This window comes from Cebus imitator, unplaced genomic scaffold (genome assembly GCF_001604975.1).
Source record: "Cebus imitator isolate Cc_AM_T3 unplaced genomic scaffold, Cebus_imitator-1.0 Scaffold77, whole genome shotgun sequence".
NCBI lineage: Eukaryota > Metazoa > Chordata > Mammalia > Primates > Cebidae > Cebus > Cebus imitator.
In genome coordinates this window covers 1701852-1722071 of record NW_016107392.1, presented here as the reverse complement: position 1 = coordinate 1722071, position 20220 = coordinate 1701852, and the positions used below count along the sequence as shown (strand labels likewise).

At 38.8% G+C, this 20220-nt stretch overlaps 1 protein-coding gene across 1 annotated transcript in view; it reads left to right on the top strand.

The window, feature by feature from the left end:
- Nucleotides 1-20220, top strand: part of LRGUK (leucine rich repeats and guanylate kinase domain containing) — a 123961-nt gene that overhangs the window by 97679 nt on the left and 6062 nt on the right. The window contains exons 17-19 of the mRNA XM_017532523.2: nucleotides 8251-8339; nucleotides 10064-10189; nucleotides 19778-19926. Coding sequence (XP_017388012.1) covers nucleotides 8251-8339; nucleotides 10064-10189; nucleotides 19778-19926 — 364 coding nt within the window. The remainder of the gene's footprint in view (nucleotides 1-8250; nucleotides 8340-10063; nucleotides 10190-19777; nucleotides 19927-20220) is intronic.

Sequence of the window (20220 nt, the reverse complement as noted above, 5' to 3'; positions counted from 1 at the left end):
TTTGCCTTCTGCTGCCTGTAGACTAATTGTTTGCAAGCCTCTATCTTGAGAAGTGCTGTGTATATTGCATTCAGATTACAGATATTTTCAGCTGGTCTATATTTGGGACTTAATGAGAAAGCATGTATGCTAAGAATTGCAGAGAGGTATCTCTTCTAAATCTTTGAATTACGAATTCTCTGATGTAAAATATGCAGTAAAGAAAGATAATCAGTACAAATCCAAAAAGTTACCTAATTATGATTTTTAAAATATCTTAAAGTCACAGAAATTACATTTGCTTCTACTGTTATAGATTCCTTGGCTTTAACAAAGCTTCTAAAGACAGGGGACTATCTCTCTATAACTTTTCCATTATAATTGGTGCTAAATTTAAATGAATTATCTCAAAATTTTGTAGTTATCAAATTCCAAAGTTTAGTTTAGGTATGGTGGGTAAATGATTGCTAACTCCTTGCCTCCTCAGTTTCTTTCTTTCTTTCTCTGTTTTTTGATAAATTTAAGGCAGTACAAGTACAATTTTGTTGGATGCATATGTTGTGAAGTGGTGAAGTCTTGACTTTCAGTGTATCTAAATAGTGTACATTGTACCCATTATGTAATTTCTCATCAATTTCTCCCTCCCTCACTTCCAAGTCTCTGATGTCTGTCATCCTCTTCTTTGTTCATGTGTACACATTATTCAGCTCCCACTAATAACTGAAATCTTGGTATGTGAGTTTCTGTTTGAGTTGTTTCACTTAAGATAATGGCCTCTGGTTCCACTCATGTTGCTGCAAAAATCTAAGAATTTTAATAGGTTTATATTACTTGGATATGCATTTGAATTCATAGTAACTTTTCCCTTAATTCAATTGTCATATTGTTTCTAATGCTTGTAACATTTTAGATGGAAGTGTGTAAAAAAATTTTGTCCAAACTACCAAATTCATTTAAAATTTTAAAAAGGAAAATGTAGAGTAATGTGTGTAAATTGCAGAATTATAACCGCTAACTAAATTGAAAATTTTTAATGAGCTGGGAAATGAAATGCTTGCCAGTTTGCTAAAAAACATAGAAGTGCAAGTTTTAATTCCCTCTCTAAATTTTTAACCAATATCCTGAAAATTTTGAATATAGTGATCGTTGTTTTTGTAACATGAATTAATACATATGTGAAATCTTTATGTAGAAGTGTTACTATATGGATTTCAGTATTTTGCTTCCTGAACAATATTTTATGATGATTTAAAATGAAGCCTTGCACGTCAGTTTCAGGTACATTTATTGGAGGAAGATCAAGGCAAAGTGGTTTTTCAGCCAGTTGAATTAATTGATTAACTAATTGGTCTATCAGTTGGGACTTTTTAATTGCAAATGTCAGAAACACAACATAAAGTGGTTTAAAAATATAACTGAAAACATCTGAGATAATGGCTTATGGCTTTGTCAAATCCCTGTCTATACCACATAATTTGGTTCTTTATTCTCAGGTGGTTTTCTAAATAATATGAAACATACACTATATAATTTACTGCTCCCACTTTATATTTTATGTTTTGTAAATTCAGAGGAAAGAGTGCCTCTATCCCAATATTTTCACTGAAAACTATAGTTCTAACTCTTATTAAGCCTGTTATAAAATATATCTTCATTTTCAGATTCAATTACTGTGGCCCATGTGAATGTACTTTGTATTAATCAGGCCTGCTTAACTTGTCCACACCTGGAACCAGGTCAGCCCCACCCAAACTCCATGAATGAGAATAAGGGAGGGGTGCATTCCCTACAGGATAGGGAACAGATGTTGGACACACCCAAACAATAGATCATTGTGTTTATTATTTTTGGCAGTTTTCCTCTTTAGCAAATGAGTAAGATAAAGACGCTAAAGATTTGTGCCCAAATTATGTAAAATTTGGATACTTGTTTATTAAAAATTAGCTGTGGAATTGTAAAGGGTCAGATTTTCAGGGAACCTTAAAGTGTAGCTAGATAAGACCCTTAAAATATTGCCAACCATAGTTATTTTTAACCACTTGTGAAATACACTGTAAGTAACATACACTAAAAATAATTCTAAAATTTGATATTTGTTGTAATAATAATTAGGATAATAGTAATACCCGTGGTCTCATCTTTGTTCCAGTATATTCCCTAAGTGAAGAAGGAAAGGGTAGGTCACATCATCTACATCATTTCTTTTCTTGGTTGCATTAGGAAGAATTGAGCTGAGAACTACTATTCTGCCATACCTGTCAGCCTTGCCAAAATTGTCTGGTTTTTTTTTTTTTTTTTTTTAACAAAAAATAGTTTTATACTGTTTTCATCATAATGCTTAGCTTTGGCTTTCTTTATCATATTGGTGTCTTTCCAGATGTGCTTCAGTATGTATTGAGCCTGAATTGACCCTGCCCATCTCCCACTCAAGCATTCCCTGTCATTCTTCCTGCTTTTTCTCTATAACAGTTCAACACAATTTGGCACAAAATGCTTTACTTATTCATGCTGATTGTCTTCTTTCTAGAATATGAAGCCAAAGAAGACAGAATGTTTTTGTCTGGTTCACCACTTTATTTCTAGCACTGGCATGGTGCCTGTTGTAGTGTAGGCCCTCAGTGACTATTGAGTGACCAATATGTAAAGTGCAAAAATGAACAAACACTTGGAAGCTGTATCAGGACATCATAGATTTGAGTAGTAGTATTTTTTTGTTTAATGTACTACTCTAATGGTTTCAGTTTACACTATAGATACTGTGTTCCTGAAAATATGTAAAATATTAACAGAATAGTGGTTAAATTATTTATATATAGTTTCAAGTTATGGAGGTAAAAGTTAACAAATTGCAGGCTATTATCATTCACAAACGTTAAGTACAAATGATTTATCCTAGGAATTCAGAGATAGTTTAATATTAAAAATTCAGCTGTGGTAATTTATCATACGTTTAAGTTAAAGAAAAGTTGGTGACATCCTCTCAATAGTTTGAGAGAAGATGTGATAAAATTCAGCACCAATAATGATAAACTCTTAGCAAATTAAAGTGTCTTGGTAAAGTTATAATCCAAAAATCTAATTTGAACATCAACCATAATGTGTTAGGAACATTACCTTTAAAACAAAGAACAAGAAAAGAATGGCTATAATCACCATTTCTATTGAACTTGGTACTGGATGCTCTAACTAGCACACTCAGATAAAAGAGAAGTAAACGAATAAAGGATTAGAAAGTAAGAAACAGTCATTATGTTCAAATAACACAATTATTTAAGAACTCAAAAGTTTTGCACATACCATCAACATACTGTTGCAGCTTTTTTATTCCTATAATTCAGCAGGCAGGAGTGTTACAGCTGTTTTATTCCCACTGCCCTGCAGCTCAGTGAGCAAGAGCATTAGCAACTGTTTCACTCCGACATTTCAGCAAGTTGCAGGTTCTTTTCCCACAACCAAGAGGAATAAGGTACTGGGACATTGGAGAAGGGGGTAAGGCAGGGTAAAATATATTGAGCGAGTGTTAGTGTAGTTTGATGTGTGGCCCAAGACAATTCTTCTTCCAGTGTGGCTCAGGGAAGCCAAAAGATTGGCGCCTCATGCTCTGAACTGTTTTATTTTCAATATTTCTTGTGTCTTAAAAAGGCTTCAGTTAGGTTCACAGGGGCACAGATCAGCCTCTCAAAGCTGTTCTCCGGCTCTTCATTGGCCAACTCCCAGTGTCCTTTTTTCTAAGCATTATATGACCCTCAAATACCACAATCTACTGCAGTTTCCCAATCTCTTGGCGATCTCACACACTGGTCTTCCTGAGATGAGATACTCTGCTTTGTTCATAGATGGTTTCCCAACAGTGTGGTTGTCTGACCCCCTGCATGGCTTCGATACATTTTGCTGAACCTATGAATGAGGTAAGCGAATGGACAAAGGAATGATTTGTGATGTACTAAAACGCTTCCTCCAAAGTTTTCCTTTGATTCCTTTCTTCATTGCTGTTTCCAACTGGAAACTATTGGGGAGGTACTGTTTTCTTTCAGTGACTGGAAGATTTTAACACTAAGAGGATTTGTAGGCAGACATTTAAAATAAGCTAGCAGAAGGAATTTCTTACACCTATTGTTGTTATATTAGCTGTTGTTCAATACCTAGTTTAATTAATATGTCGGGAATTGAAAACTGACGATTTTGTAATTCTATCATTTCGTTTTGTTTTATTAGCTGGAATAATACTATAAAGAGATGCTTCTTTCATCTCTCATCAGTTCATATAGGATTAGCAGGATAAATGCTTTTTTCAAAATAACGAATTGGCTTCCTTTTATTCTCTGAAGGTGACCAATTAATTTTAAATTATCACTTATGGTCGTTATGATCTTCATTTAAGCATATTTGAAGGACACCACCTACTGCATTTTTTATCGTTATTGAAATTAATATTATCTTACCTTTGGCTAGTGGGAGCCTTTTCAAGCTGGTCCCTGTGTCCTTTAACATGACCTGCAGAGTCTTTCATAGCTGTCTTTCTGTTATGACAAGATAATCCATGCTTTCTTGTACTTTCTGTATCCCAGCCTTCGAATCAGTCTTTTCTTCAAGAAATCTTGGTTTAAGTGAGAAATGATAGTGCAAGAACACATTGCTGTTACCAGGGATGTTCGTTACTATTGGGGTGGTTGTCATTTCTAGGACTTTTCTGTGGATAGATAAAATATTTCAGGAATTCAGTTAATATTTCCAATTCAAATTCAGGACTTTCTGGATTTTTACTTTAGTTTTTTTTCTATTATGTATTTCTCTTTCTTCCTCACTGAAAACCCTGCTTCTGAAAGAGACAGGAGATGATACACTCTCCTATTAAATTACTCCTTTGATTTATCCCGCCTTATACACCAAACAGTCTCAGGATAACAATGGTAATATCACCAGCACTCATTATGACAGCTGAAAAATAGTAAAATCATTTTTTACAAATATTCTCCCCCCACTATTTATGGATTCATAGCTACACTATCAAAGCATAGTCATTGCATACTCTCCCTTTCTTTCAACCGCTCTAGTTTTTTGTTGTCTAAACTTATTCTTCACTAGATACGAAAAGGATTATGGGAACAATATTTCCTGACTTCTTGTATGTGGGTAACAGTGTGATAATTAATAAACTATTAAATAAGTAAGAGGCACAGTGATCTCCTATACGTTATACCGGGGTTGTAATTTTTATCATTATCCTGTTTCCTTGTTCTGTTTATTTTGTCAAGGATGCCAGTGGTGTGTATGTTCAGCGTTCTTTCTCTGTCTTAAATATTCATCATTTTCTCTTGAATCCTTTTTTACTGCTCTTCATGTCTTTTTTATTCAAATTTTTTTACTCTGCTCACATTCTAGTTTTCTTAAACCATTGTTTGTTGTGTTTATTCAATCTGGTGTTTCTTCAGGTTTAGTTTTTGTTTCTAAGGTGTTTTTTTTTTTCTTTATTTCTAATTCTTTCCTGAGTTCTACCACCTCGTTCATGAGTTTTTAAAATTGTAATTTATCTGTTCCTTAATGTTTTGTGTCATTTTCTTAATGTCTTTTAGTTTATTCTGAAATAGTAGGTTACAGATTATTTTTTTCTGGTTTTATATGAAAGCTTTTATTGTCTATTAGAGTGTTACTCTCCTCCTTTTTCTCTCCCAATAAGTTTGTGTAGGATTCCACTACACACTTCCTGATGCTCATTTTTATGTGAAATGAGTTTTCTCAGACTTTTAGAAGGGACCACAATTCCTTCAAATAGCATCAAAACATATGGATTTCCTGGCTCTGTTCCGCTCTGTCCCCACTCCTTTGGTCTAGACCTTCTCTTTCTTTTGCTTCTGTTGACTCTATTCTAACACATTTTTATTCTACCCCAATCACCTTCTCTGGGTTCTGGGACTGTCTTAGCAAGGAGCCCCAGGGGGTCAGTTTCAAGAATTCACAGTTGACCCAGCTCCTTTAGAATTTCCTATGACTTCTTATACTCACCCACTACTGGAGTGGGAACAATCCCTCTTCTGTTCCAGCTTGTGGTTCCCAAATTGCCCTGCTTTGCTTTTCAGTGAATATGTTTCAGCTGTCTTGGCATTCCCTTTCCAGGTCTTTCAGTCACTACGACGCTTCCTTCAGCTTCCCCCTGCATAGAACCAACACCATGCAGGTGTTGTGGCTATCTTTGATTTCCTCCTGCTTAGATACTGATACCATGCAGGTGTTGTGGTTATAAAAGCCCCACCTGTATTTTTGGGTTTGTGGAGCTACCTTGCCACCTGGTTTTGTTGCAAATTTTTTGACATGTTTTTGATTTTGCTATTTAGTTGCTTTGTTTATTTTTATGCGGAGAGTCTAGAAGATTCAAAAAGTCTGCTGCCACTACCACTGTCATCTTCTCAGTTATAATAAAATGTAAATTAAGCATTAATGGGGGAAAAAGTAAGCGTGGTATAAAGTGAAATCACAGTAGTAAATGGTGTACTAGTATAAAATGATTCCCAGCAAAATAATAACACATTCACAGAAGAGTGAATCATAACAAACACAAAGTAAATTCACTGCAGACCTGGTTAATAAATAGTTATTTTATAGCAATGTCAAGCCATTTAGATATATTTATGGGATTATTTAAACCTATAGTTTTGAAATGGTGAAGTTTAAATAGGGCTTGTTCCTTTCTTGTCTCATTACATCCTCCCCTGACTCCCCCAACACAATTTTCTGCTCATCCTGTTTACATAGAAACACGGAGCTCAGGGAAAGAGTAAAATGACTTTGGTAATCGAATACCCACCTGAGAGTCTGTGTTCAATGTGTCCACGTTAGCTCTCATACGTCACGGTTTCCTAGGCACAATTTCAAAAGCTTGACCTTTTTCAAGCTGGGAACAGTTGACAGCAAATTCTAATCCAGATTATGAAATATAGTAAACATTATTCACTCTTTATATTATCCCCCCAGATTTATACTGTTGTACATTAAAGCGATTTACTGAGGTCCTGCTTTGTGCTAAGGTATGTGTGCTGTGTGCAGGGATACAGCTGTGACAAAAGGGATTCTGATCTCTCTGGAATGTGACTTATTTCCAGAGATGTTCAGTGTGCCAGTCTTGGCATCACTACGGGTAAGTTATTGTGATGCAAAAATGTTTTTACAATCACATCAACTTAATTCTTAAAAATGGATTTAAAAAAAACTCCCCCTAAAGACATGAAAACACTTGAAACTATGCTAGCCCCCAAGACTAAGACAGGTGATTCATCTGGAGTTGTGGCTTCACCATCTTTAACTATCCTCTATGCTTTCCTTTGCATGCTTGTTTGTTGTTATTTCCTATGAAATTTTAAGTAAATGCCAATTTATAGTGGAGGCTGGTAATCACATAATCAAAACAGCAAGGCGTATTTCAGATTAATTTACTGGGAGCAAAGATTAATGGTATTTTAAGTGTACTTGCTGTTTAAATAAATGCCATTATAAAGCCCCTTTGTAAGTAAGTCTTGTATGTAAAACAAATAATCACTTGTTAATACATCTTTTCTGTAAATTAAGAACTTTGTATATTAGGTTTGTTTAAGGGAGGAAATCCAGTCCTGGACAGTTGCTAAACAGATCACATCCATCAGGCGATCTGTGTATCCATGCATCCTCTGCTATTTATAAAACAGCCTGGGCTGTCCGGGTTTTCTTTGCTCTTTTTGTTGCCTTTTGCCACCAGACCATAAACCTTTTGAATGCAGAAGCTGTCTTTTATGTATCTGTATTCCCATCAAATGCCTACTAAATAGTGATAGTGATATTAGTGAAATAATGAGAGAAAGACCCCCTCCCCATCAATTTTTCCTATTTCAGGGCCATAATTAAACTTTGGTGGGTATGTTCATTCAATCAGTTAGCCACTATATGTGCTGAGAGCTGGGAAAACTAAAAAGACCATTAATAGTCTGAACCTTTGAGAAGTTTATAATCTGATTGGAAAGATAAAAATGCACACATAAAATGTTAATAAAAATTGCCATATTATTATTTAGATGTCAAATGGAGTTTATACATTACAGACTTTATAAAAATATTTTGGCTTTATTTATAAAGTTTGTGCTTTTCTTTCTCTTGAATGAACATTTTTTTTATACCTGTCTTTCTTCCCCCTTTTTCTTTCCACGTATTTGTCAATCTCTAGTAAAAAAAGAGAATTATTTTAGCTGCTTTAATCATCTGCATTTTTAACATCATTATAATTTTCTGATGATATTTCTTGCCTAGGAAAGAGATTCCATACACAGACAGCATGAGGCAGCCCGGCAAGCTCTAATAGGAAGGATACACCCTGGTCACACACTCCTATTTCAAAGGTAGCAATTTATCACGTGTATTTATACCTGAGCAACTTTAGGTTGCCTTCCTAGTGTCCAAATATACCAAAAGAATCCTAAATCATGAACATAAACAGAGACCTCTGTCCTAAAATGGACCCAGTGATTCAGCAGTAAACCCAGTTCCAGAAGTTGTTTCCTTTTCATTTATATACATTTTTAAAAGGCACAGTATGCTCATTGCTACTAGAAACTGATGATTTTTTGAAGATTGCAAAGAATATTTCTGATGGCGTTTGAATAGCAGTACTAGGTTTCACCAAGGCTATTCATGACCGAAGGTTAATTATATCCTATGATACGTGACCCTGTACTTGTCTGTCATGACTCACAGAACAATAGCCATTAATTATTTGTGGGATCAACTGTTTAATGTCTGTTTTCCATATTAGACCATAAATTCCATGAGGGTGGGAAGAATTGTGTCTTTATTATAAATCCACGAATTCTTAATCCTTAGTATCAAATGTTTCACTTAGTGCCTGCCACGTAGTAGGGCTTCATAGATGTTAGTAGCTATAATAATTTTTGTGTGACCTTTTAGAATATTTGGATAACGAAATGGAGAAGTCCCTGTTTTCAGAAAGTTACTAAGATCACTGACAAAATCTTAATTAGAGCATTCTATGAAATTTTTAGTAAGGTTAAGAATGTAGTGACTCAAGAAAGCAAGAATTTAAAAAAACATTTAAAATTTTCATTTTGGTTCTTTTATCATTTTTAATTTTATCTATTGAGAATCTTTAATCAATATAAATTAAATTACATTTTTCTTCACTTGTTTCCTGCCATATCAAAACAGAGTGGTTAATTTTCTTCATGTTGGTAGGCTACCTTTGGATAGTCTGATTCGAAAGACAGGCTGTGTGAGATATGCAAATTTGTATGGTAGGGGTGTTGGGAGGGTGGTGGCCAGGAATGGGACACTTTTCCCCAGAGCAGCTGAAGCTGGGGCCTAGGTGACCACTGCCTAGCAGAATGCCAGGCCTGTTCAAACACCCTGGCCAGAGAAACTATGCAATTTTAAATATGAGTTCCAAATGGGTCATCACAAAGGCAAAAAGATGCTTTGAATTTGCCTGCATTTATATGCAACTGGGCTGCTTTGCGCACAGCAACTCTAGCAAGTCTGAGGCGAAGAGCAGCAGGGTTTATTCACGAAAAATGGCTAATGATTCTTTTTCTTTCAAGTCACTCTGAGAGAAAAGACTTGGATATAAAGCATGTGAACAGATGAAAAAGGATACTTTATACTAGAGTTTAGTTGAAAGTATAATGGTAGAATTTTTAGAAATATTTTACTTGGACACCATTTCAAGGCATTAGATTATAAATAAAGTCGGAAAACACCTATTTTTAACTTTTATAACAGTTGCTATGTTGCTAGCCCTTGCATAGCAAATGGACTAGGATTTATAACAGAGTACATATGAATCTCAAGGAAGATAATTTGCCTGTATTAGTACTTTAATGGCTAAGGAATAGTCACAGCAATGCATATTTACTTAACCTTCAAATTAGAGTGTAATGATGCCAATGACTTAGACAAGCTCTGATGTGAATGTTTCTGAGTGGATACATTACATTATTTCACATAGATCTCATTGGCATTTGGGTTTATCTGGGATATTAAGTTATACCTGTGTGTGCACTTGGTATCATTATAAAATCCTTTGGTTTCTTTTTTAAATTTCCAATTCTAGGGGTCCAGTACCAGTACCTCTCACCAGAGGTCTACACTATTATACAACTTTAGAAGAACTACAGAAAAGTTTTGATCTTTGTGAAGACTACTTTAAACCTCCATTTGGACCGTATCCTGAAAAGAGGTGAGTTGAGGTATTTTGTTGGATGGAATTGGCTATTTTCTGCTGGTTAGTTAAAATCATGGTACTTATCTGTAGGCTTCAGAGAAATCCTAAAACTGTGAAGCAGGGCCCCAACTCCCACTGTAGAATTCAAAGGGAGTAGACCCTGCCCCTCTAAGGCGGGCCCAGGCATATAACCTAGGTTTATACCACTGGAAGCTTTTATGTGGGACTTTGAATCTTGAGGGAGTGATACAAAGACACAGGGGCAGTTAGAGTTATTCAAATCACCAGTAGCAGAAGAACCAAGATTCCAGAAGAGCACAGACATCCATTGTGGTAAGACAAGTAACGTTCTACCAATCTCTTCCTGTACTGTGATTCGGCTGTGTTCTTGGCTCCTAGCTTACCTTTGTTCCTGCCTAGTTTTAAAGCGTGGTTCTCTAGTTTCCATTAATTTTATAAAGTACCCCATAGCCTTCCAAGAATTCCCTTTTAAATATTCACATTAACCAAAGAGTGTCTGTATTTGCAACCAACCAGGCTGATTAGTATGACACTATATTTCAAAATGTTGACCAACTGAAGTCCAATATAGAAAAGGTCATTTCAGGGTCTCAGTGTTTAATATGTCATAGTGTCATTCAAAAGCTGAAAATGTTTAGGCTGAGGGCCCCATATAGACTACAACAGAGCCTCCATCACTGATTGTAGCGCTGTGCTTTTGCCAACATTCTACTATATGTTGTTTCTCTGTCAGTTGCTCCTGCCACTGCAATTGACCATCTCTCTGTAAAAGAAATTTACACGAAGATTTGGCTAGTTGGGTCAATTGCCATCTACTACAGGGTTCCCCTCTTGGGTAGAGATCGCTAGCCAGAAGCCTCATCGGTTGCTGGCTGGTCTATAGATTGGCTGTCCCTATGTCAGTCACCTAGTCTTTAGCCAGTCTTCTGTGTGGTTAGACCAGTGACAGTGACCCAAGTGGAAAACCCTTCAGAAGGGGTCTGTGGGTATGGCAGTCTCTCTGGAGCATCCAAACGCATGGCAATGTAATTGACATACAATGGGACTAAAAGAAAGCTCACCAAAATGTTTATAGTGGCTATTTCTCTATAATTACCAGTTATTTTATTTTTCTTCTTTATCCTTTTTTTCTGTAACACCTGAATTATTTCCACATGATATATATTTTATTTCTATATCCTAAAAACTCTTAAAAATCCGTAAGAATTTAATAAAATATTCAATAAATGAGAAAGTAAAAAGATTTATACCAAAATATTACATAATTATCTTCTAGTGGTAAGATTATGGCCAATTTTTGTTTTGTTTTTTTTTGTTCATTCCCCATATTTTCAACAATGGCCATTTTTATAATTTTTGAAGTACTAGTATAACTTTGCAAAGTTATTTTAGAAGCCCGTCACAGCAAAGGGATATTTTATGAGGGTGATATAATGAGAATGAAAACTTTTAAAATGAGCAATCCTTTTCTTTATTTCTGAGTTTTATTGTTCTGACACTTGGGGTTTCCTCCCATAAATTTATGATGAAAAATAACTGTCCCCTCTAAATGGTCTCCGCTCAGTCTGCACATTTCACTAGAGATTAGAGACCCTAGCATTATAATTAGTTTAATTAGCTTTCTGTAACCATATTGAAACTGTGATCTCTGAGGATTTGTTTGAGCTCTGAATTATTAGAACGGTGAGGTAGGCAGATGGGAATACAGCAAAAAAGAGAAAACAAAAATTCCTAATGGGCTGCAGTAGGTTTACACATCATCTCTTCCCTTAGTAAAGGGGGTCAGGCCTGTGGCTCAAGTCTGACACTTCACCTGTGGTCATGCACGTGTCTTTGAAATCTGCCGCGTTCTTTCTTCTGACTTTCAACGTGTATTCATTTAATACTTTGACACAAAGGAAAAATAATTGTTGAAAGGAAGAACTTGCTTTGTAATGCCTTTTTTGGTGTGTGTCTTAAATGCAGACATATTCTTTCCCTAAACCCCAAATTCATATGTTGGAGTCCTGACCCCTAGGACCTCAGAATGTGACTTTATTTGGAAATGGGTTCGCTGCAGATGTAATTTGTTAAGATGAGGTCATACTGGAGTAGTCTGGGTCCTAATCCAATAAGGCTGTCTTTGTAAAAAGGAGAAATTTGGACACAGGCACACACCTAGGGAGAATACCTTGTGATGAAGCCTTAGATTGGGGTGATGGGGCAGAAGCCAAGGAGGACCAAAGCTTGCCAGCAAACCCCAGAAGTGAGGAGAGGCCTGGAGCAATTCTCCCTCACAGACCCTGGGAGGAATCTACCCGGCTGGCTCCGTCATTTTGGACTCTAGTCCTCCACAACTGTGAGACAACAAATTTCTGTTGTTTAAGCCACTCCGTTCACAGTACCTTGTTATTGCAGCCAGAGCAAACAAATACAACTTGTATTAAAAATCCAGTGAAAAAAAAAATTTTTTTTTTGAGACAGAGTCTTGCTTTGTTGCCAGGCGCCAGGCTGGAGTGCAGTGGTGTGATCTTGGCTCACTGCAACCTCTGCCTCTCGGGTTCAAGCAATTCTCCTGCCTCAGCTTCTCAAGTTGCTGGGACTACAGGCTCACGCCACCATGCCCAGCTAATTTTTTTGTATTCTTAGTAGAGATAGGGTTTCACCATGTTGGCCAGGATGGTCTCGACCTCTTGATCCCGTGATCCGCCACCTCGGCCTCCCAAAATGCTGGGATTACAGCCTTGAGCCCGGTGAAATTTTTTTTTGGTCACATTCTTTCTGTGTTCCCTTTAACATGCTACATATTTATAGGCTACGTATATATATAATGTATATGTTTTAAATATAACTACTATTGTATGCACTATATCTTTATCACTTTGGGTTATTGCATTTTTCACTAAAAGGTGGAAGAACATCTTTATACATGTATCATTTGATAAAAATCTCCATCCCATAAAACATAAATGTATCTACTGCTATATTTAGGGGAAAAGACAGTCTAGGAATACATCTAAAGAGAAGATCCCATGCATAGCTTAATAATGACAATTTCCCAATACAGGAGGTAGAGGAGAGATTTGTTCAGTGACTGGGAGATCCAGATGTTGGCAATACTGATCTCAGTTTAGTCTTCTCTAGAAAGTGCTTCTTGGGCAAGATCAATTATCCTCGGTGGGAACAAGAGATTGGGAAACAAGGTTTCCTAGGAGACTTTGCTCTATCTAAAGGGGACCTGGGCTTGGTGCGGTGGCTCACACTTCTAATCCCAGTATTTTGGGAAGCCCAGGTGGAAGGATTGGATCACTTGAGCCCAGGAGTTCAAGACCAGCCTCGGCAACATAGTGAAATCCTATTTCTACAAAAATAAATAAATAAATAAATAAATAGCTGGGCATGGTGGTGTATACCTGTAGTCTCAGCTACTCAGGAGGCTGAGGTGGGAGGATGGCTTGAGCACAAGAGATCAAAGCATGATTGTACCACTGCATTCCAGCCTGGGTGACAGACCCCCTCTCAAACAGATAAATTAATTAAATTAAATAAAACGGGCCTAGCATTCTGGCATAGAATTCCAAAAGCTGTTGTCCAACAATAGGAAGACAGTCCCAGGAACTCAGCCCACGATAGTAAGATGGACCTCCTCCTGTGAGCAAGCAATTAGACCTCTGTGCCATCTGATAACAAGTAACTGACACTTCTAAGCAGGGCCCCTAGGATGCAGAGTGCCCTATCCCAGAATGCCTTTCTCTGGGAATGTTGGTGCCGTGTAGCCCTAGCTGTAGTTAACAGACATCTGAGGTCCAAGTAGTAGGCAGGTGCCTATGCCCAGCGGCATGTGAGCTTTCCAGGAGAGCTGGTTTGGAATTCCCAAGTGTACCAGTGCTGCAGCCTCTGCTTGCTGTTCAAACATAACAGACAAATGTGAGGGACACGCATTAGCTGCGTCACCTTCAGTATGCCTATACCACCCACTGCCTGACCTCCTGGTCGATGACAGACCCAGATGATAGCTACTTGCACTGTGTTTTTCAATACTAGACATCTCATGAAGACTGGCTTCCACTCTTTTAATCTCTGCCACAGTCATAATATCATCCTAGTAAACATAGATGCCTTCATTTAAATGGCAGGCTTTGCATTGTATAGACCCAATTGCATCAGACTTTCCTATTGCCAGATACAAATCTAAGTTAAATGTGGACTGTGAACAGTGGAAGTCAACTTGAACTTGATCCTAGAAATGTACTTCTTTCCTGGGATAGGGATCATAATATTGGATGTACAGAAAAGGAAGTATAGTCACAGCCTCCTACTAGGTTCTGCAGTGAAAAATTACCTATTAATTTTCAGCATCTTAATCAGCCTTTGGCCAAATCATGAAAAGACAGAACGATGAATACAAAGCTTAATGTAATCAACCTTGACAGTGAAAAGCAAACCTGTCATGACAAAGTTTAGGAGGTAGGTGGAGGGTCAATATTATTATCTGTTGTTAATGAAAGAAGAAATGGAGGTTTAAAATATGATACATGAAGATGCTGCTCTGATAGATGGAAGAACTGACAATAGTGATAGAACTATGTCGAGGGAGTGTTATAAAGTGAGTTAAGGTCTTCTGTATCATAGCAGAAATCCTATCTATTAAAAGATGTTTAAAATTGATGTCAGGGCTGGTGGGGGTGGTGGTCGGCGGTGGCTCATGCCTGTAATACCAGCAGTTTGAGAGGCCAAGGTGGGCAGTCACCTGAGGTCAGGAGTTCAAGACCAGCCTGGCCAACATGGTGAAAACCCGTCTCTACTAAAAGTACAAAAAAATAGCCAGGCTTGGTGGCATGCACCTGTAGTCCCAGTTATTCAGCAGGCTGAGGCAGGAGAATCGGTAGAACCTGGGAGGCAGAGTTTGCAGTGAGCCAAGACGGTGTCACTACACTCAAGCCTGTGTGACAAAGAGAGGCTCCATCTCATAAAAAAAAAAGTTGTTGTGAATAACGTTATTTAGAAATAGTTTGACTATTAAGCCTCTCTGCATAATTTGACTTAATTTTAACTATATGTAGAGTAATTTGATTAAAATGTTAATGAGAAGTTTTTGGAGACATGAGAAAAACTTTGTCTAGGTCCAAATCAAATTTAAAAGAAAATTGGCAAGCTTTATACAAAAACAACAAAAGGGTTAATATTCAGTATGTAAAGAGTTCAGACAAATTGGTAAGAAAAACGCTACAGTCCTCAACAGATCAGTGAGCAAAAGACATACACAGTTCACAAAAGGACTCTGGGGAGAAGCTAATGAATAAATATAAAAAATAATGTTTAATCTTGCTTGTGATTAGAAAGCAATTTTAAATAATATGCCACTTTTTGTTTGTTGAATTAGCAAAACCGTTATTTTAAAATTAATTTTTAAATGGGGCAAAGAGAAAGGTACTGCTGAGGACCCAGATTTTGTTGGGGGATAAAATTTCACAATCTTTGGGGAAGCAATTAGGAAGTTTATAGCAAAATCTTAAATAATATATTTACTATTGACCTAGTTATCCCGCTTCTTAGACCATTCAGGCGGCTGTAATAAAACACCACAGACGGTGTAGCTGATAAACAGCAGACATTTATTTCTCCCAGTTCTGGAGGCTGGGAGTTGAAGATCAAGGTGCTGGCAGATTCAGTGTCTGGTCAGGGCCCACTTCCTGGTTTCTAGATGCTGTCTTGTGGCATTGGGTAGATGTGTCCTCTACACAAGGGAAAGGGTGAGAGAGTTCCCTGGAGTATTTTTTTACTTCTTTTTGAGACAGGGTCTCACTCTGTTGCCCAGGCTGGAGTGCAATGGCGTGATCTCAGCTCACTGCAACCTCTGCCTCCTGGGTTCAAGTAATTCTCCTGCCTCAGCCTCCCAAGTAGCTGGGATTACAGGCACTCGCCACCACGCCCAGCTAATTTTTGTATTTTTAGTAGAGACGAGTTTTCACCATATTGGTCAGGCTGGTCTTGAGCGCCTAACCTTTTGATCATCCCGCCTCGGCCTTCCAAAATGCTGGGATTACAGGCATAAGCCACCGTGCCTGGCCTCTCTGGAGTCTTAAATAAGGGCACTAATCCCATGAGGGCTCCACCCTCATGACCTAAGCACCTCCCGAAGGCCCCACCTCCTAATGCCATCATCTTGGGGATAGGAATTTCAACACAGGAATTTGTGGGGACACAAACATTCAGTCCCTAGCAGATACTAATAAATTAACATGTGGAAAATCATCACATGCAAGGATACTCATTAAAACAGAAAAACTTAGAAAGACCCTGAATGTCCAAAAATAACAGAATGGTCCAATAAAGCATGAAGCGTATACTTGATGGACTGTTATGCAGCTGTTAAAGATCAGGGTTCAGAAAACTGTTGGTAACTTAAAATTATTCACTGAAAATGTGCACAATTACATAAAACCAAAAGAGCCAAACTGTGAGTGGCTTTCTGTGTGTGATTTTCCTTTTTCTTTCTAGGTTCTGTATTTTCCAAATGGTCTAAAATGCATATGATCGACTTTTTTAATGAGAAGCAATTAGTGAACTTTATTTTCAGGAAATTGATACAGTGTCTAAAGATAAGTCAATCCAAAACAATTGAACTGACGTATGAATGTGTATGGGATATGAGAAGCAGAGTTACAAAGCTAGTGGGTCTTATGTGACACTCAACTGCATGCCAGTTTCTATTCTGGGAATGTGACATATGTTATCTCAACACACACACACACACACACACACACACACACACACACACACACACACTGTAACTACTACCTGGTGAGAAAAAAATGCTGTCTTTTCCTCATTTTTAAAATGTGGCAACTGAAGCAAGTTATTTAGTGAGTTAAAGGACTTGAAGCTATCAAGTCTCAGAGCTGAGGTCTGAACCAAGGCCAAAAGGGTGGAATCTTTGTGCTAAGCCACTTGGCTACACTCTCTACAAGGCTTAGAATGTAACTGAAGGAAGAAGGCATGTGTGAGGGGAACACCAATGACACAGGAAGGTCTGTGATGAATGAAAGACAATTTAGTTCAGACATCTTTTTTGTCTGATTTTCATTATCTTCTACCAGAAGTTTCTTTCTTCTTCCCAAGCTACCTCTTATTTGCTAAAGCCTCCCAAGATATGCCAGCATCTCTGACAGAGAATTCACATTCTCTGTGGCTTTCTAAAGGAACATCATTAAACTTTTAAAAATGGGAAGTGCCCATATTTGCATTTCAACTCTATGTCTGAGGGTTTTGCCTACATTTATACCTTTTCTTTTTGACACTTGCTGTTAACTAGAAATCTTTCTCTTGTGTGCATGGGGGAACTTTTTTGCTTGGTCTCAGCATGATTCCTTGCTGAGGTCCTACCAGTGACTGAGGGCACCTGGTGATGAGACAGCTGGGGAGGTCAAGAGCACAGTGTATAAATACTTCAATCAGCCACCATCTGGTCCTGGAGTCATTGGCTGGTGACATCCAGAAACATGGGCCAGAACAAGTCCCCTGTGGCCTGTCAGAAGAGACGCACATCACTTGGGTTATGGTGCCTTCTTCCCAAGACCTAGCGGTATAAAACTCCAGGCCTCATGCTTTCCCCCTCCTGCCACCCCTGAACCTTCTCTTTAAAAAGTCTATTCCTGGCCAGATACAGTGGCTCAACCCTCTAATCCCAGCACTTTGGGAGGCCGAGGAGGGTGGATCACCTGAGGTCAGGAGTTCGAGACCAGCCTGACCAACATGGAGAAGCCCCGTCTCTACTAAACATACAAAATTAGCCGAGCGTGGTGGTGCGTGCCTGTAATCCCAGCTACTTGGGAGGCTAAAGCAGGAAAATCACTTGAACCCCGAAGGTGGAGGTTGCAGTGAGCCAAGATCAAGCCATTGCACTCCAGCCTGAGAAACAAGAGCGAAACTCCATCTCAAAAAAAAAAAAAAAAAAAAAAGTCTACTCCTTGATTTTGTCTTTTTCCAGTTAGTTTTCCAAGCCAGCATCTTTCTATCATTCCTGAAGTTTACTTTGACTAAGAAGCATTCCGGAAACATTAAGTTGGAGACGGGAAGCCTGCCTCCCAGTGAGGCCCTTCAGATGCCATGATGCTCCCTCTGCAGAGAGCGTTCTCCTTCCTTCCCTCCAGTTTCAACCTCCAACCGACCTTCCCCCTTTTCTAGCTAATTCATCCCTCAGGTCTTAACTAAAATGGCACTTCCTCAAGGAGAGCTGTCCTGCTGTGCCTAATGTCTCATCTTACAGCATCTGTTTCCTTTCATGTCTCAGTTTTTGCAAAGTACTGTGTGTGATTAGACACCTCTGCCCCCCGTCTGTAAGCTGGATGGAGCAGGTCCATATCTCACGTTCATTGCTATATCCTTTGAACATATTCAGTCTTTGAATTGTGAATGACTTGACAAATGAGTGACAGAAAAGGGTTAAAAGCATAAACAATCTTTGGGGTCCCAAGGTGGGGGATGGGGACTGCACGGGTCAGGGAGAGGGGAGAGGTTTGTGTCCACCCTGACAGGTAGAATCAGAGCTGTCCCCCTTGCTGAGTCAGGGACTACTCAGGGCACAGCATAAACATTTAGTGAGGGAATTTCACTTATTAAATCAATTTCAGACTCTCCAATGACAGCAAATTTGGTGGGGATGGGGCACAGTCGTAGAAGTGCCTGTAAACAAGGTTCAGCTGCTTGCCAGGGCTTTGTAGGACAAGCTCCCCTGGTAGAGCTGCCTCCCTGAAAGGGAGCCAAGAAACAAGTGAATCCCAAAGGAGAGGAGCCTGGCAGTAGGAAGTGTTCTGGCTCAGAAGCAGGGATCTCAGGCGCCCAGTCATACCTGAACATTATCCTAAAAATGGAATGAGTGTGGGGCATCGTGTCTCACACTTGTTATCCCAGTCCTTTGGGAGACTGAGGCAGGCGGGATCATCTAAGGTCAGGAGTTCAAGACCAGCCTGACCAACATGGTGAAACCCCATCTCTACTGAAAATACAAAAATTAGCCAGGCAATATGGCACGTGCCTGTCATCCCAGCTACTCGGGAGGCTGAGGTGGGAGAATCACTCGAACCCAGGAGGTGGAGGTTGCAGTGAGCCCAGATTGCGCCACTACCTTCCAGCCTGGGCTTACGGAGCAAGACTCTGTCTAAAAAAAAAAAAAAAGGAAACAAAATCACAGTCCCCAAAACCTATGCCCCAGATGAGGCCACCTAACGTGGTTTTGTTTCTCTATCCTTGAAATAGCACTGATTCTAAAATCCTGGAGATTAGGATCTGCACCTTACTCATCTTATTTTATACTCCAGCACCTATCATGATTCCTTGCTCAGTAGATACTCAGCTATGTCTTGTGTAATGAATGAGACATTTATGCTAATGTGCACAGTACCTCATATACTTTAAGATATGTCAGCTGCTAGGTAGCACCTGCTATAGACACTGTTGAAAACTAGCTCAACACAAGACATGCCCACCAACTACTGTGGACCTGATAAAGGTAACCCAGGGGAGTCACAGGCATAGATCGTGTGGCCATTAGTAGTGCATACTTTGCATCTCAAAAAGATCTTTGATTTTTCATTTTTTCAGTGGCAAGGATTCCTTGGTTTCCATGAAATATTCATTGTTTCGGTTCTGTCCGTGGTCAAAAGAATTGCCTTTCCAGGCTCCAGAGGGAAGCATTTCTTCACATCTAGGATCAGGAGCCAGTGACAGTGAGACAGAAGAGACCCTGAAAGGTATGAGTTAGGTCAGGTGTGGTGGCTCATGCCTGTAATCCCAGTACTTTGGGAGGCCAAGGCGGGTGGATCGCCTGACATCAGGAGTTCCAGCCCAGCCTGGCCAAAATGATGAAACCCTTGTCTACTAAAAACACAAAAAAATTAGCCAGGCATGGTGGCAGGCAGCTGTAATCCCAGCTACTCGTGAGGGTGAGGCATGAGAATTGCTTGAACCTGGGAGGCAGAGGCTGCAGTGAGCTGAGATCGCACCACTGGACTCCAGCCTGGGCAACAAGAGCAAAATTCTGTCTC